This window comes from Plasmodium vivax, chromosome 11, assembly GCF_000002415.2.
Source record: "Plasmodium vivax chromosome 11, whole genome shotgun sequence".
In the NCBI taxonomy this organism is placed as follows: Eukaryota; Apicomplexa; class Aconoidasida; order Haemosporida; family Plasmodiidae; genus Plasmodium; species Plasmodium vivax.
The window spans coordinates 1,221,535-1,239,181 of NC_009916.1; the positions used below are offsets into that span (position 1 = coordinate 1,221,535).

Sequence of the window (17,647 nt, forward strand, 5' to 3'; positions counted from 1 at the left end):
CATCTTTCGTACAGTGTTGCAATACACTGACGCGTGAACGGGAAGCCACGGAGGCGCTCCCTCAAACGGAAGAACATTCACGCACTTAACAAAAAAAAAGCCAAAGCTACTTCTCCATTGGGTAAAAAAACTTCGGAACCATCTTCTCCTTTAACTCCATTTGATTCTTGCAAAAGTGTATGAAAAAATAATCCCTAATTTTGGCGTACCATGTAATGTTGGTCAATGCCGTTTTTTTGTTCTCCTCATTTTTGTGTGCCTCAATAAGATTTAGGGCTGCTATTTTGTACTTCACATATCGGTGGTACTTCAGTGGGTTGTAGTCCTTATTGTGCAAGTGCGTGTTCTCATCTACATCGTCGTAAATTGAGTTCACGTCACTTAAGCTTAACTCCAGGACATTTTTATCTTTTCCTGTGCGGAAGGGAAGCGAAAAATGGGGTACTCCATATAAGGTAGCAAACATGTGCAATGGACGTGTACACATACATACGGGGAGGCAATAAAGCAATCTTGCATCCTTTGGCAAGGGTGTCCCCTCTCAGTTTGCCATTTTACCAACGCGAATTCTCTGGGTTGACCTCTTTCCAAAAAGCAGAGTTTTGGAAACGATTCTTTTGGGTATAAGATTTAACATTTAAAAGAAAGCGATGGGGAGGTGGAATACTTTTGGGTCTTTGGCAAAAATGTGAGTGAACGAATGGGGAGCGTCTGTTGGGTCTCCACACCAGCCCCCGTAAGTGGGATAAGAATCTGCCTACTAATGTTTCGATGTTTGTATGAAGGGGGTCACTTCATGGAGAATTCTTTCTTTTTTTTTTTTTTTCGTTAGAAAAAATACTTGAGTGTTCACTTATGGGACATTCTTTAAGGTGTGCTATGCATACGAATTCATTAGCGTGTAAGAAAGCAAGCCATGCTGTTCCCTTCGTTTTTAAAAGTGTGGCACAATTGGGGTGTTTTTTTCACCACTTTGACCGTTTTGCTATTTTGCTATTCTTTCCTTTACTGTACATTTTAAGTGCAATTTTTTTTTTTTTTTTTTTTTTGTCGCCATTCCCCAAAATTTGCCAAACGCGCATGTTGTTGTGAGTTCCTTTCGTTTGAAGTTCGAAGGGAAAGCGGAAAGGAAAATGGAACTTGCCGCACGGGAGTGTACGAAAAGGAATAAAATCGAGTGAATTGTATTTTTTTTTTTTTTTTTTTCCAACTAGTGCACTGGAGCGGAATACGTATAGAATTGTTTTCATCCCCAACGGTTGATGTTTCAGCGGCTGAGCTCATTTCTGCAATTTTTTTTTATCTTTCGGTGCGAACGCCAGCACACCATTGCGGTAGGAGGGAGCGTGCCCACACTGCGTAACAACTTTCCAGAGAAGGAAGAACACACCGAGCCTTAAATGGGCGTGCGCATTGTCAGTGCTTCGCCTAGTGAGAACGCGCAAACATGCGTGAGCAAATGAAGAGCCCCTTCGTGTGTGAAAAATTTTGAGGAGTGTAAAAGCCTAAAGCTACACTAAGAATTTTCGCCCTTTTTCCCGTTTAGCCCGTTCGCCTCTTCTGTTTTTTCCCAAATCTTCATCCCCGCGGGGGTGAGTATAACACCCATGGCATTATAAGCCAAAAAAGGGGAAAACATACAAAGGAGGGAAAAATAAATACCCCCTGTGCGCAGTTATGTATACCCCGCCGAGCGGATATCGCAGCACCTTTGCAATTTTCAGAAGAGTGCTGTGAATGTATCCTCTCATATTAACATATTTACCAAGCACAAATGAGGCGCATAAATAAAAACAGTTTTGTCGCAGCTTCGTCGCAGTTTCGTCGCAGTTTCGTCGCAGTTTCGTCGCGGTTTCTTGTGGACGCATCTGTAAGCAGCGCCAATTGCGCATGAACAATGTGCAAATGAAAAGGAGAAATAAAAACACGTAAGTAGTCATATCTATAGGATCATCCCAAAGGGAAAAACATCTCTGCACAAATGTGCACACATGTGAGCGTGCTCGTCGAACCCGTTAAAATTTGCCTAGTGATTCTATGAAAATGGGGAGAAAAAAAAAAAAAATATGTATGCCAGAGGAAAGAACGAAATAGCCATTTTGCAGCCAAAGAAAAAAAAAAAAAAAAAAATATGTATGCCAGCGGAAAGAACGAAATAGCCATTTTGCAGCCAAAGAAAAAAAAAAAAAAAAAAAAAAAAAGACGGCTAGCTACTAGCTAAAATAAACAACCACACAGTTGCGGAACAAAACGGCTAAACAACCAAACAGCCAAACGGCAGTAACAACGCTGTTGCAAAAAGGGATAAGGAAACTGACGTGCCATGCCAACGGAGACACATGTAGAGGCGTGATTTGCAACTGTTAGGACATATCATTTGTAAACAGTCCAGGTAGCCATTTTGCATCCCCAAAAAAAAAAAAAAAAAAAAAAAGCCACATTTCCTATCTAGCCAATTTTAACGAAAAAATGCTACCATAAGGCGGTTAAGAGGAAAAAAAAAAAAAAAAAAAAAGATAAAGATAAAGTGGGTTTACCCACTTTGGTTCCCCTTCAATTTTTTATAATTTTTTTTTTTATTATTCTCTCTCAAAATAGCATCTACATTTTAAATAAAATTAATTTCCCCATTCGGTAATTTTTAATACATGTTTTATTTTGCAGCAAAAATTTTCCCACCGTTTGGAAACAATTCTTTCAACATATATTTGTTGTGTACTTTGTGGCATTGTTGTGCTTTTAATTTGTTATACTTTCAAAGCATTTGTTTTCCCCCTTTTATTTTAAATTTTAAAAGGTTCGTCATTATAACGAAACAGTTCCCCTTTGAACGGCTAATTCTTTTCAAGTTTTTTTTAAAATTCAAAATGGCCAAGACATGCTACTTCCCATTTTTGTTCCTTACATATTTTTTTTTGAGCTCAGCTTTGTTTGCCCGTTCCGATGATAGGTACGTTTACAGTGAATCAGCATCAAAGTATGTAAGACCCAATGCGAACGATGAGCAGCAGTTGGAGAAGGTGCAGTCGGGAAAAGCGCAAGATGGTGTCGCCGCCACGGTGAATAATGGCCCCTGGTCGAGGTCTCAGTCCTCCCTTAGTGTGGAGGAGGCGGAAGAAGGGGAAGTAGGAAGCCAGTCGAGATTAAAAAGGACAACCCCCCCAGAGGTGGAGGCAGCACCAAAAGTGGAGTCAACACCAGGAAAAGATCAAACCAAGGATGACACCGCAGTGGTCGCCCACAAAATCTCCATGCTACAAAAAAGTGAGTCCTCCGAAACGTTAATGGACAAAATTGGAACACTGATCACAATATTTGCCTTACATCCGTCTAGGTACATCAGCACCATGAAAGATTTATTTCATTTGTACAACAACAAGGTTGACATCACGAAAGATGGCTTCAGTTACGGGTCAATATCTCTACACATGCAATTTCACAAGCATACCAGTAGTGAGGATATCGCTACGCTGAACACCGTGTTCTATGCACATCATACAGAAGGCGAGGATGAGAGAAAAGTTGAAAGGGCAAATGGAGAGCACCTTATTAATCTCAACGTGGATGAACTGTTAGAAAAGAACGCACTTGTAAATGGTCGTTATATGGATTCGTTTGGCGAAAGCGAAGGGAATGCTACTTCGGATGCGCCTACCAATGTTTACCAAGCTATTAAGGACAGTCAACTGGACGCCACGAAGTTTTTTATCACTCTAGACAAGGTGGGCGAAGAAAAGCTTGCCGTTTCCAAACTGGACGATTTTCTGGGCGAATGTTTGAAGAGTGCGCAGGATGCCTTGGCGCAGCCAGCTGCCGCCGATAAGAAGGAGAAGAAGAAGGCCGGCAATTTGCAAAGCGGCGGTGAGGTTAGCGGAGGTCAGGCCAATGGAAGTCAAGCCAGTGGAAGTCAGTCCAACGGAAGTCAGGCAAGTGGAAGTCAGGCAAGTGGAAGTCAGGCCAGTGGAAGTCAAGCCAGCGCAAACCAGGCCAACAAAGGCCAAAAGAAAGCCCAGAAAGCAGCAAAAACCAGAAAGGCTCTAATGGAAGAATTCAAACAGAGCTTGGTCTCGAAGGACATGGCGGCGTGTAAAGAGGCCGCCAAGCTGCTAATGGCCAGTTCGACGGTGTCCAGTTTGATGTACCTGTTCGTGCTAGTAGCACTGGGCATATACTTGTTGTAGGCGGCTGCCGAGATGGGACACTGTGGTGATCGTCGGGTGGCGCGTTTAGGAAGCCTGTCCACTTCGCTACCCCTTCTACCCGAGTGGACACTTCAGCTGCACAAGCCGCTCGCGCACGAAAATGCCCAAAGCGCATTTCCATGTTTTTTGAAGCGCCACGCGTGGTCACGTTTCCGCGACGAGGTTGTTACCATTTTTCGGTTGCGTGCAGAAAAGGAAAGATTCCCCAAAGGGGGATTAATTGAGCGACGGCGAGAGGCCTCCAATGTGAGCCAATACATCTGTGCATGTGCATGTGCATGTTCATGTGAACACACGTACACACTTTGCGCAGCTTAATCTGCACCCCCTTTTTTGCACGTTGCCCTACTTTGGGCCTATTCTGCGTTCGATCCAAATTTATCTTCTAAAAAATAACTTGTCGCGACTGCTCGCATTTTGTCACAATTAAGTTTTAAAAAAAAAAAAAAGGAACACCATGGGATGTGTTGCAAAGTTAGCACCTCGCGCGGTAAGCGGGATGGAAGCGGGACGAACGCGGGATGAACGCGAGACGAACGCGGGACAGCATCACCAGCGGACGTTGTGGGGCAGGAAGTTGCGGCGCCTGCGCGCGCGGTTGTGCTCGGAGGGGTTCTGGAAGTGAATCTGCATGACGAAGATCTTCTTCTTCTCAAACCACTTGTAGTAAAAGTCCTGCGTTTCGTCAATGTCCAAGTTAGGAATTTTAAAAGCAACCGTTTCGTAGGGTTCGGCTGCGAATAACAAGTACTGGTATTTTTTATCTGGTGGTTCAATTTTCTGCTCGAAAGAAGACATGAAGCGGAACTTGGGTTTGGTATTTTCTTTAATATTTGGAAAGGATAATTCGAATAGGATGCCGAGTTTATTTCTTTTATTTTTCACTTTGGTGACATCATATCTTGGCTTTCCTATTTTTACAATTTTTTTTGGCTCCGGGGTAGCTTTGTTTAGTAACTTACTGGTGGTCATTTCATTTTTTTCCTTTAGTAATCTTTGGCTCAAATTCATTTGATGCTTTTTCCCCTGCGTATGACACAGGTAGGAGCTTTCATTGTTGTGCAGAGTTAAGCATAACTTACACTCGTACATGCCCACATTGTTTTTGAGGATATATGGGTCCTTCGTGATGTCTATATTTTCCAGCGCCAGTTGCTTCAGCCTTTCACGCCTCTCCTGGTTGATGTCCTCCCTCGTCATGGGCATGCCGCTGCCCGTTTTGTGGCCCACTCGGTTTTGGAAGTCCATCTTGAGGTAGACGGCGGGGTTAGGTCAGCTTGGATAGGTCAGCTTGGATAGGTCAGCTTGGATAGGTCAGCTTGGATAGGTCAGCTTGGATAGGTCAGCTTGGATAGGTCAGCTTGGATAGGTCAGCTTGGATAGGTCAGCTTGGATAGGTCAGCTTGGATAGGTCAGCTTGGATAGGTCAGCTTGGATAGGTCAGCTTGGATAGGTCAGCTTGGATAGGTCAGCTTGGATAGGTCAGCTTGGATAGGCCAGCTTCGTTATGCCAACGTCGTTATGCCAACGTCGTTCGGCCAACTTCTTTATTCCTGGCGCGCTGCTCCCCACGCAGAGTGCGGCTTCCTCCAGTGTGGCGCCCTTTTCAGTTCCCCTTGGCAGTCGCAACGGACACGCATTTACGCGAAGTGTTGGCTACTCCGATGGAAGGTGAAAACATAAATTCGTCAGTCCATTCACGCATAGGCACCTACGAATGCGCTGCCATGTGGACTGACTACAAGTCGGAAGTGCCCCTGCGTTTTTGTCCTCTCTCCTTTTTTCCTCCAACGAATGAGTGCTACATTGGATTTCCAAGGGAGAGCAGTAAAAATGGGCATATCGCCTACATGTAAAGTAATGAACAAAAAAAAAAAAAAAAAAAAAAATGCGCGGGTATGGGGGGAAAAAAAAGTTTATAACGCCGGGAAACCCTCACAACAATTCGCAATTTATTTTTTAAATCATTCCGGTAACGTAACCAATTTGGCCATTAAAATTGACATTTTGTCGCTGTGCATTTGTAAAAACGTTTGCCTTTTTTTTTCCGCTACCGCTGCTGCGGCAGCTGCCTCTGGTTTACTCCGCTTGGGTGGGATGAGCAGCCCAAGTGGGGTTAGCCTTGCACGGGCAGTTCTCCCCAACTCCACATTCCTCAGGGAGAAGTAACTTTAAGGTGCAAAAAAAGGAAAGCATATCCATATGCGCGCATGTATTTACATTTGTGCGTTTGCGCATGCCCAACTGTGAGCAGCAATTATAAAAACTCGCGCTGGTAGAAGAGGCCAAGCGAACGCTAAGAGGGAAGCCAACAGAGCTGAAACTTCCGCCCAGTTCGCCCCCCCAGCAGATGAACCGCCGGGAAGATGAACCACCACATAGGTTGCTCACCACACGGGTTTTTCACCACACGGGTTGCGCCTCACCAATGCTGTTCGCATCACACATTAGGTGCGTCCCCCCCCATGAGAAGCAAACCGACCTCAGGTTAAACCCAATCTAAGCGAGCCAAACGCAACCCCCCCTTTTTTTGTACGCCCAATATGTGAGCCCCTTCAGAGGCATAACTCGGAAGCAACAGTTTGAGCGCTCAAGAGGGTTATAGTAACAAGTTGGGAAGAGGCACAGAGAAAGCCTTAACAGACAATCGCAAATTTTGCAGTGTTTGGCGCAAGTGATCCACCCAAGTGGGGAGAGAAACGACCGCCATTTTGTGGAAGCCCTATCAAACATGAGCACCCACAAAAAAAGGAGAGAGAGCGCCAGATGTTTCCCAGCCAGAAGAAAAGACCATCGTGCAAAAATGTAAATCAAAGAAAAAGGGAAAATGAAAACCTTTGCCCTACTACACAAATTGCAGGTGCACAAGTTAGCGCTACAGGAGGAAAAAGGAGAAGGCGTCTGCTTCTTTTCCCTATGCGTGAGCAATGGCTTTGTTTACGTCGGTTCATCTAACGGGAGGATCTTCCTTTTTAAGAGAAGAGGGCGTGGCGTATTCGAGCCCATCCTTTTTCACAGCGTCATTAGGAGTCATACGCCTGGAATAGTAACGAAGGTTAGAAGTGGGGGAGGGGTGCCTCCATCAGGTTGGGGGAACATCCCAAAAGGGGTAGAGCAGCTCAAGTGAAGCTTTTCCCCTCTGCACCGCGGTGTAACCCACTTTGCATGGTCCACTTTGCATCGCCCACTTTGCATCGTCCACTTTGCATTTCACCCCACCCCCTTTGCAGATATGTGCCGCGGACCGCCTTCACCTCTTAATTTACGGAACGGATAAGGGGGGCATCTACGCCCTGGGGAGTAAGAAGCTGGCCAGGAGAAAATGCCCAAGCACGGAGATGGGGAAAAAGGAAAGGGTGCGCAAGTTGGTCAGCCGTTTTCATAAAGGGGCCATAACGAGCATAAAGTGCGTAGTGGAGGAGGATCTCAGGTGCAGGAGGGGAAGGAGCTGCTCGAGAGGAAGTAACGGCGCACGTTGCGAGGGAGATACCCTGTACGTCTTCGTGGGGGACCAGCAGGGTGTGCTCTCCTGCATCGTTTTGAAGAAAAAAGGGTCGAGGGTAAGAAGCGAGGCGGATATTCTCCTCATCGATAAGACAAACGGGCCAATCAACCACGTAGAAATTGAGCGAGACATCATTTTGGTCACCTGCGAAAGGGTTAACATCATTATGAATGCAGAAGATGTGATTGGCAAGAAGAAGGTTAACTTCAGCACCATTGGGAAGAAAGAAAACAGCTCTTATTATCGGTCTGTATTTTGCAAGGCCAAGGGGGGGAGGGGGTGCCCGTCCATTTTGAGTTTGAGGAAAAATGGGCGCGTGTGGCTGAGCCACGGGGAGAGGGTGATAAGCACGCTGGTATTTTACTACCCCTCTGTTTATTTTTTCTACTTGTTCTTTAAGGCGGGGGGTAGCGGCGGGGGCAGCGGAATGGATAGCGGCGAGGTTAGCGGCATGGATAGCAGATGTGCGAGTGACGGGGTTCGCCCAAACGGTGGCGGACCCCCCCGCCCATTCCACGTGTACCAAAAGGAGCTCATTAAGAATGCCCACTTTACAATTCTGCTAAAGAAAGTTTTAACAAAATTTACAAACTTCTCCCTGGCGCTAAGACCGAATGCGAACGTGTGTTACAAGATAGATAGGGACCACTTTCTCCTGTTTGAGTTGGCCAATCCGTTTAGGTCCTTCCCGAGTGGATCTCCAGATGCCGGCGCGGGGGAGCTTCCAAGGAGCGACGAGCAGGGGAGTCTCGCCCAGTTGCGAAAGGATATCGGCTTGATAAGAAGTTTCATCGAAAGGGAGGTGGAAAATGGAACGAAGTCCGGAAGGGAAGGCGTAAAGGAGGACACTAAGGAGGACGCAAAGGAGGACGCAAAGGAGGACGCAAAGGCGGACGCAAAGGCGGACGCATCGAATAGGGAGGAAGCAAAATGCCTGTCGTTCCTAAGGGCCAATTTGGACGAGGCGGAAAATATTCTGCGCAGAATTAAGAGCAAAAAAATATTGGTGATAAATATTAAGAGCATCGAAATAGAGGAGATGGTGGACCTCCATGTGGGTTCCCTACCCTGGGGGTGCAACGACAGGGGAGAGCAACCACAATGGGGGGGAGCCCCTTGCACAGGTAGGAAGAGTGCCCATAAGTTGGGCAAACAGGAAGGGGAAGAAACACAGGGAAAGGTTCCCTGTGGAAAAGCAAATATAGGGTTGCCCCCCCAGGAGGAGGACACCAGAAAATGTGTTTCCCCGGAAGAAAGAGACCACAGGGGGGAGACCCCGCACCCAAAGGATGAACCCCGCAAAGACAGTGAAACAGAAAATGAAACAAACAGAAGAAGAGATCCCGATTGGAAATATTCTTCCCCCAATCAGGTAATTGACTCGGTGAAGTGGAAAAAGAAAATCTTCCTGTTGTACTTTAACCCGAACATGAGCGACGATTTTTACGTTGCTCAGAACATAAGTGACGTTTTTTTCTCGCCATACGATGTGATACCAAGGGGGGGAGGAGAAGGAGTCCACAGGATAGAAGAAGACGCAGGGGAGGGGAAAGCACAAGAGGGGATACATTTCTACCTTTGCGAAGTGCTAACTGAAGATAACTTCGAATTGGTAATGTACCTCCCACGCGAAATAGAAAAAGTGACCCACTTGGAGAGGCACTCATTCCACATGCTGCTCTTCCATGTGAATCACTTTTTGGATTACCTAAACGCAAAAAGGGATTCCCTAGATGCAAATTTTATTTTCCACGTGGAGAAGGACCTCGTACCAGTGGAGGAAGCTCCCTGTCTGGATGACCAAATGGGTCAGGTGCTTTTAAAAAACATAGAAGCTGCAAAAAAGAATATAAAGAATTTACTTTTCGCGACTCAGAAGATGAAAGCAACTGGGGGTGGTTTGCTCACAGATAATAATTACCTACAGGGGGTGGACTTCTTCCACGGCGTGTATGCTCCTGTGAACCCCCCCTATTTGCATGTCAATGTGAAGAAGGCAAAAAAGCTGTATAGCCGTATGAGGAGCGCCGTGGTGAAGTACATGCCCCTGTTTTGCCAGGTCGTTACGTGCGAGGTGTTTCCAGACGCCCCTCGGAAGGGGCCCCTCCCCTGCGCAAACGAGTTCGACTTCGACGCGTGTTCAAACCATTATAACCTCCCCTCGTGCGTAGCCCTCATTCGGAGCACCCCCCACCTGCTGTTTCAATTTCTGCACTACTTCCACATCTTTGTCCACCTCGAACTTGTCATTACGAGTTTTATCCACAGAGAGAATTACAGCTTTAGGAATTTTCCGACGTACGTGCTGGAGAGGAGGCTACTAGGCGGGGGAATTTCCCCTACCCCACCTGCACATGTTCATGCGGAAGTGGGAGTCGAACAGAGAGGAACACTCAACCGGTTGAGAAGTTACGCAGCGGAACAGTTAAAAGGAGTAGATGGTAGTTTGAATCTGCTCCCTCACCAGTTTGCGAACATATCGGGGGGTAGAAGCGTTGGTAGGCAAAATAGAGGAAACCCAAGTGGAAGAATAGGCTGCGATCCCTTTGTGGACTCCCAGGGGGGCTGCTCAAAGAAGCGACACCATCTGTTTAGGGTAAAAGGAAAAACATACCAAGGAGGGGTCCCATTTGATGGGGGAAACACCTTTGACGTGTTTGACCATCTCCTTTTTGTGGTGAAGGGGTGCTCCAAAAAGGGGGGTTCCCCCAGGGAGAGACTTCCAGATGGAGTCCCTCTTCCAGCGTACGCAGCCCACCTGTCGAGGAAGGAACTCTTCTTCGAATGTAACAGGAGGATAACTCGCGAGGGGGTCCTCCGAAATGTGCCCCCCCTGCTGCACACCTTGTACGTGTACCGAAGGTGGAAAAGGGGCATCATACCTAAAGTTGGTGAGCGGTTTGAGTGGCCGAGGCGGCCCGGCAAGAAAGAAACACGCAAGGAAGGCAGAAGAAGAGCGCCCCCTCAAATGAGTCGCCTTACACGATTGTGTCAAGTGGGGAGAGCACTTCTTTCCCCCCATGCAGAGCACAAATACGTCGAGCAAAGGCAGCTACTGGAGAATGGGAAAAGTTCCTGCACCCAATTTGAAGAGCAAAAAGGAGGGCCCCCCCCAATTGGAGGTGATCCGCCCGATGAGGGGACCCCAAGGCAGCAGAGCGAATTGCTTAAAATGGTTAACCTGAGGAAGCTTTTAAAAACGTACATGGAAAATGCCAGTTGCAGGAAAGGCATCCTAAAGGACCAAATGACAATACAAAACTTTTTGAAGTGCACAGAGAGGTTATATTTTTACCGCAAAGTCACCGAAGGGGTGTACGTAGTAAACCTTAATGAGTATCGCCAGATTTATGAGTGCCTCTTTCTATACGAATTATTCGTCAAGCTGTTTAGCACGGAAATTGTTTTGTTCCTCCTGCACTCTGATTGTAAGGTTAAGCTGGGAGTGAAGGGTAAGGAAGACCGTGGGGGGGGTCTCCAAAAGGGGGAGAGCCACCATAAGGGGGAGATCCACCAGAAGGGAGAGATCCACCAGAAGGGAGAGATCCACCAGAAGGGAGAGATCCACCAGAAGGGAGAGATCCACCAGAAGGGAGAGATCCACCAGAAGGGAGAGATCCACCAGAAGGGAGAGATCCACCAGAAGGGAGAGATCCACCAGAAGGAAGAGATACACCAGAAGGAAGAGATACACCAGAAGGGAGAGATACACCAGAAGGGAGAGATCCACCAGAAGGAAGAGATACACCAGAAGGGAGAGATACACCAGAAGGGAGAGATACACCAGAAGGGAGAGAACCACCAACAGGGCGTGGTAAACATCGTGGGCAATAGACAAATGAAGTTTTTCCAAAAATGGAATGAGCACATCGTACGGAATGACATCCTGCTGATGGATATTCTCTTCGGGTTTTACTACAACTCGGAGGGGAGTTCGAACGCGGATTTGAAGTCCTTCGTGAGGAAGTTTTCTAACTTTGGCTATTTAGCTGAGTATGTTAGTTACGTGAAGGGGGGGGAAGCGAAGGGGGAAAGCGGCCACGTTCCGAATGGGACTTCCTTCCTGTTCAGCTTCGATGAAGCGGCTCGGAAGAGCAGCGACGTCGAGGAGCACGCCAAATGTTGTATGGGCAACTCACACAGGGGGGGCCTCTCCCCGGCCTGCATCGTTCGAAAGCGGTTAGACGGATCGCATACCCTACGAGGCGGATCAACCCCGCATGGCAAACCTTCCTCTGAACAAAATTCTTACCATTGGGCTGACCCCGTTGAGGGAAAAAAAGGAGGGAGAAACCATCTGAAGAGAGCGAAAAGGGAGGCCTACCGCCTCCACGTGGAGACCTTCCTGAGGATGTATACCCGTCTGGAGAAGAAGCACCGCTGCAAAAAACGCCAGCGGGGTGTGCGCGTATTCCTTTTTTTTAAAAATATTGATGTGTACAATTTTGTGAGAGTCGTTTATCAGTTGTGCAGGGAGAGATACCACGATGAGCTCCCTTCATCTGCATGGAGGGAGGGACATCCAAATGGGGATCCACTCAGAAAGAAGAAAAAACCCATTAGGAACTCCCACAAGGTGTCTGCCCACATTGGCGGCATTCTACGCAGGTATGAAGAATCAAGTGGGTTAAAAAGGGTGAGCAGTGCCTCTCACAAATTTGTGAAAGATTTGATGGTGGCGGAAGGGACAGATGAGCCCCACGTGGAGATCCTTAACCAGCGGAGCGTCGAACTGTGTTTGCAGTATGTACGCCATCTTATAAAAGGGCAAACGGTTTGCAGTCATTCTCCGGGAAGGAAGAAGAAGATGTCCCTTTTAGTGTGCAAACTAGCGCATCTACTCCGCATGCTGAATTGGCGAAATGCGTTATCTGCCCTTTTAGATTTATACAAGCGTCTCTCTTGCGAAGTTTTCTTTTTCACTCTCCTTTTGGAAAGGCATTCAACAGAATTGGGAGGGAGGGCTCTCCTTCTGCTCCACAGGAACTATTCCTCGGTGCTTAGGAAGAGTCGAAGCTACGAAGACGTAGTTATGCATATGTTGCTGAACGTAGGAAAAAACAGTGGGCACCATTTCAGCATAATGATTATCACAATTATGAAGTACTTTTTTGAAAATATTTTTTTTTTAAAAAATGTGTGTGTAAATTTGGAGGACGTTATAACAAGAAGGTATTCTTCCCTATTTTTGTGTTTCTTCAAAAATGGAATGTTCAAAAGGGAATGCATTTTCTCTGCACATTTGTTCAAGTCGTTTCACACAAGCGACAGTTTTTTTTTTTCTGACCATTCCTTTGTTAAGTACGTTTTTAAACGTTGCTATGAGTGTATGAATTTGCAGAGCGGCAATTTTTTAATTGCATTAAATAATTTGCTGCATCACCATTTTTTGAAATTGTTTCATTTTTTTCAAGTAAACTGTTCGTCTTTTTTGCATGTGCATTTTTCTTTTTTTCTGTTAATATCTTATTTTTATGTTGGCTATTATGCGCCTGTTTACCCCCTTTTGCGTTTCTTTTGGGATACGTTTTGTTCCCTCTTGCCCCAGTTGAAAATTTTAAATTGCAAGAAATGGGAGCCACAAAGTAGTACAGTGTCAAGGGAGGGAGGAGAGGCCACTCCGACGGGCCATCAAAACGATAGGAGAATTTTCACTCAAGTGAGGTGCCAGGATATCAACCCCTCGGAGGAAGACCTACTGCACAGCGTTGACTACCTCGCCAATTTCTTTTTCGAGATGTTAATCAAATTCCTGTGCGAAGTGAACCACAAGGTGTGCAGCAAGGATGTCCATCTGCTCATTCGTAACACCGGCAAGAATGAAGAAGTGTATTTAAAGGCCTCCGAATTTGTGAACAACTTTTATGGGTCATGCGAACTTGTGTGCAGCAGGTGTGGGGGAAGCGGACCAGGCGAAACCTTCCACAAGGAGGGAGCAGGTACATGCAGAAGAAAAAATATCGGCGTACAGATTTATGACCGGCGCGGAAAGATTCACACCCTCGTGGAAATGCTCAACTCCTTTTTTGGGGTGCTCTGCTGTTTGCAGTCGGTCAAAATTAGCCTCAAAAAGGGGCGCGCCGTTTTTGTGCGTACCAATAGGCACTACAGGAAGTACCTGCTGGGTATAATTTGCGGGCTGTTTGGCGGCTCCCCGGAGGGGGGCGCTAAAGGAAGCGGCGAGGGAAGCGGCAAGGGAAGTGGCAAGGGAAGCAGCTGCGGCGGAGGACTCCGCTGCGACACACCGGGCGGACGGAGCACAAGTGGCACCCCCCGCTGGAGTCGCGGCTCCCTAAGCGCCCTCACCTGCGCGCTGTGCATCGCCCACTTCGTCAGTCACTTCAAACACATCAAAGGAGAGGTGATCAAGAAATTCATCTTCATGCTGGACTACTTCTTGGCGAACCAGGACTCCCCATACCTTGAGCAGCAACACTGGGGATACACACCCCAGAAAAATATACACCAAATTTACAAAACGATCGTAACAAACTTGCCCACAAGGGTGTTGCCGGTTAAGTGAGCGGAAGAGACACGTTGATTTTGTTCGTAGCATTGGTTGGGCGGTTCCACAATGCGGTGCGTTGCTCATTGCGCGTTGAGCGCGGCTTCTTAAGAAGTTGCGCCATTACGCAGTTAAGCGGCCAAGTGGAGTGACCTCTTCGCTGCCTCACCGCCTCGTCGCCCCTGGGAACGGGAACTCCCCCCCGGTGCCGCATTCTTTTTTGGCCACTTCCCAATCCAAGGTGTAATTGCGCTCTTCCCCTTTTTTCTCAATCCCCTTTCGAAACGTTATGCCATTTGTTTTGCCATTTTTATGAAAATTTTGAAAAAAATATTTTTTAATGTTCACCTGGCATGTGTGATACACATGAAGTTTTTTTTTTTTGTGTACATAAAAAAAAAAAAAAAAAAAAAATCATCAAAATGGAGGAAAAAAAACCATCAAAATGGAGGAAAAAAAAACCGTTATAATAGTGTAAAAATAAAAAACATTAAACTGAAGAGAGAGAAACATCAAAATGGAAACCAACCCATCTTGAAATGAAAAACGCGCAGAGAGGCGAATAGCACGGAAAATGCGTGCGTCGAACGAGCGTGAGGGAAAACCATCCGAGCACTCCTCACTTCGCTCAGAACACCCGCGAAAAGGCAGATTTTTATATGCCTCCTTCAGAGTGATACATTTGCCGCTGTTCATTTCTGCGTCCGTAGTGCCTCTCCCCGAGCAGGTCCACTACTGTCCGTGTACGCTCTGCACACACGGCTTTGCCAGCACCAACGGCTCCATCTCATGCTGCTGTTAGTGCGGCTAGCGAAACGAGTTCAGGCTTCCCCAGTCTGCCAAGTGGTGATAACCCCCTCCACAGCACACGCACGCACGGGAAGTGGCAGACGAACTGGCAGAGGAACTTGCACACACGAACATACACACACAGACAGGTAGACGCCCAAACCATGTGCCCCCTCCCCTAGCCACGCATGATGGGAAATAAAATTTCAGAAAATAAGCAAAGGCAAATTATTATGTACAAAAATATAAAAAATAAAATTAAAAAAAAACACAACCTGGATGTTCGGAGGAACATTTACATTTCTCTTTTTAAGGAAAAGGAACTTAGCAGTGTCAACTCGGAAATATTTGAAGCCTACAGGGCGCAAGAAGAAAGTGGCTGCGATGGCGATCGTGGGAGGGGTGAGAATGGGGGCCTTGTGGAGAAGAGCACCCGGGGGAGAGACGGCACGTACGTTAAAGTGAATATCAAAAAGGGGGAAACGCACTCACGTGGGGGGGTTACACATGGGGGAGGCACACATGTGGGAGGCGCACATGTGAGTAGAAAAAGTGCCGAAGGGGGAAGACGCGAGGAGGGGAAACCCACGGCGTCGAAAAGAAAGCAACACCATGGGTATGGCGATCATGGGGATACCGACGAGGGGAGTGGTGCTGGACAAGGAAGCGATCACCGAAGTGGACGAAGTGAGCGACGAAGTGAACGGCGAAGTGACCACCGAAGTAACCTCCAGCGTAACCGCCAACGTGAGCGCCAATGTGACTCCCCAGATGAGAAAAGACACTTCGAGCTGGACTACGGCTTCTTCTTCACCGTGGAGGAAAGGCCCAGCTCGCATTCGCAGGCGAGGAGTAACACCTACGTGAAAAAAAAAAAAAAAAAGGAACGAAGCGACATTTCGGAAGAGCCAAATGACGGGGAGAATTCCAAATTGAAACGGGGAAACCGCAGGAAGGGAGCCACCTTGCGAAGAAAAGAAAGCAGTTTGGAAAGAAACAGCCGAGTTGCTACACGAAAGGGTGAAAGTGTGCGCATGGTTGACGACGCAAAGGACAGCACCGTTGGGGGTAGCTCCGTCGGGCGCTCCTTCGAGTCGTGCAATGGGACGAGGAGCTCTGCCCACAGCGCGTCCGAGAGCGCACCGACGGTACAGACGGCACAGATGAGTTGTAGTGAGAACCCCGAGGAGTCCTCCTTCAATTCGCTTTCGCTTTCGCTGCTACCAGATGCGCCCCCCACCAAGGGGGAAAGGCCAGTCAAGTTAAGGCAAATGAATAAGGATGAGTGCAAACAGAGAGACACTCAAAAACGCGTAAACTGCGTAAGCGGTGTAAACTTAGCAAAGAAGCCAAGTGATGCAGAGGGCAAAACAACCAAATTCCTAAACCTAGTGAAAGAGAAAAACATCCTGCGGAACATTTTATCATTCATGAACTGCAGTGATTTGCTGGAGCTACAGAAGACGTGCTCCCTGGTGTATATCCTGGTGAGCGACTTCCTAGACTATATATGCCTCCACATATTTTTAAAATTTAAGAGGGCCTACGAGGGGTACTTCACGCCCTTCGATTGCTTCTACAAGTATGAGGTGCTCTACACGGACAACCCGTCCTTCCGCCTGGACTGCATCTTAATCGCGAAGGTGAGAGGAGTGAGGCGGCGTCTCTCCACCAAACTGCCTCACCAATGAAACGCCTCTTTCACCACACCGCTTGCTTCTCTCCCCCCTGCAGATAGAAAAGCGCGCGGTCGGGCACAACAACCGGTTCGGCTACAAGTACAAGTACCAGTTCGACGCCAAGCAGAACAGCTACCACGTTTACTATAACTTCAACGTGCTGAAAAAAAGCGTGGCGAGGAAAATCGAAATACACAAGGACATTTCGTATAACAATGGAGATGACATTAACGTCTCGCACATCATAAGCAACGACGTGTGTGCCAACGACTTCATATGCATCCCAATAAATTTATTTAATATTATTGGCACTGTTAATTTCGATTCAATCACTTTTACGGAGAATAAGCTGAGCAGACACGTCACGTACAGCAACGGCTTGGACGACCAGCTGTGGTACGACAGGGAGGAGTACAAGGCGCTCATTAAGGAGGATAACTTGGTTTCTTCTGAGTGCTTTCTCCCACATTTGAAGCACGTGCAGACGATTTACTCCGGCATCGACGTGACCGTCATGAAGTCCACCTACAGGGCCGTCCAGCCTGGTACGAGCGGGCGTCCCGCGTAGCCACCTCGCCGCGTACACAGGCCATCGCTTACAGAGGCCACCGCTTGGCCACGCCGCTTATCCACTTCGCTCACCAATCCCCCTCCGCAGGAACGCTCGGGCGCCGGAGCTACGCCCTCTGGGGAAACCACTTCATAATCGAAAGCAAGCCGGACCCCGTGTTCGCCTTCCTGAAGCGAGAGGGGCTGCAGCACGACTACATTTACCATAATTTTTACCTGCGCGTGGGGGACTCCATCGTTTTTTACTTGATCAGGGGCGGCAACCACGACGTCTGATTGGGGGGAGAGGTAGCACCGTCTGAACTAGGGAAGATGTGATATCGTCCGAGTTGGGGGGGAGGTAACTTCTTCTGAGTTGGTGAAGAAGTAACATCGTCTTCGTCGCCACTTCTTCATC

At 47.5% G+C, this 17,647-nt stretch overlaps 5 protein-coding genes across 5 annotated transcripts, besides 6 other annotated features; 3 read left to right on the forward strand and 2 right to left on the reverse strand.

The window, feature by feature from the left end:
* Positions 1-91: 91 nt before the first annotated feature.
* PVX_114130 (hypothetical protein, conserved) lies at positions 92-1,014 on the reverse strand. Its single transcript, XM_001616164.1, has 2 exons — positions 559-1,014; positions 92-414 (listed from the first exon to the last, which is right to left on the reverse strand). The coding sequence occupies exons 1-2, from the start codon at positions 635-637 to the stop codon at positions 107-109; spliced, it is 387 nt and encodes a 128-aa protein (XP_001616214.1). The 5' UTR covers positions 638-1,014; the 3' UTR covers positions 92-106.
* Positions 1,015-2,441: 1,427 nt separating this feature from the next.
* Positions 2,442-2,467: a microsatellite.
* Positions 2,468-2,756: 289 nt separating this feature from the next.
* Positions 2,757-2,798: a microsatellite.
* Positions 2,799-2,867: 69 nt separating this feature from the next.
* On the forward strand, positions 2,868-4,181 carry PVX_114125 (hypothetical protein, conserved; the record flags this gene model as incomplete). The annotated part of the gene is made up of 1 exon (XM_001616163.1): positions 2,868-4,181. The coding sequence occupies one exon, from the start codon at positions 2,868-2,870 to the stop codon at positions 4,179-4,181; it is 1,314 nt and encodes a 437-aa protein (XP_001616213.1).
* Positions 3,259-3,290: a microsatellite.
* Positions 4,182-4,751: 570 nt separating the features above from the next.
* PVX_114120 (splicing factor 3a subunit, putative) lies at positions 4,752-5,402 on the reverse strand (the record flags this gene model as incomplete). Its single annotated transcript, XM_001616162.1, has 1 exon — positions 4,752-5,402. The coding sequence occupies one exon, from the start codon at positions 5,400-5,402 to the stop codon at positions 4,752-4,754; it is 651 nt and encodes a 216-aa protein (XP_001616212.1).
* Positions 5,403-6,406: 1,004 nt separating this feature from the next.
* Positions 6,407-14,230, forward strand: PVX_114115 (hypothetical protein, conserved; the record flags this gene model as incomplete). Its single annotated transcript, XM_001616161.1, has 2 exons — positions 6,407-7,070; positions 7,433-14,230. Exons 1-2 carry the CDS (start codon positions 6,969-6,971, stop codon positions 14,228-14,230), a joined length of 6,900 nt encoding a protein of 2,299 aa, XP_001616211.1. The 5' UTR covers positions 6,407-6,968.
* Positions 13,427-13,448: a microsatellite.
* Positions 14,231-14,628: 398 nt separating the features above from the next.
* PVX_114110 (hypothetical protein, conserved) lies at positions 14,629-17,526 on the forward strand (the record flags this gene model as incomplete). The annotated part of the gene is made up of 3 exons (XM_001616160.1): positions 14,629-16,644; positions 16,736-17,225; positions 17,339-17,526. The coding sequence occupies exons 1-3, from the start codon at positions 15,190-15,192 to the stop codon at positions 17,524-17,526; spliced, it is 2,133 nt and encodes a 710-aa protein (XP_001616210.1). The 5' UTR covers positions 14,629-15,189.
* Positions 15,064-15,087: a microsatellite.
* Positions 15,989-16,022: a microsatellite.
* Positions 17,527-17,647: the final 121 nt, after the last annotated feature.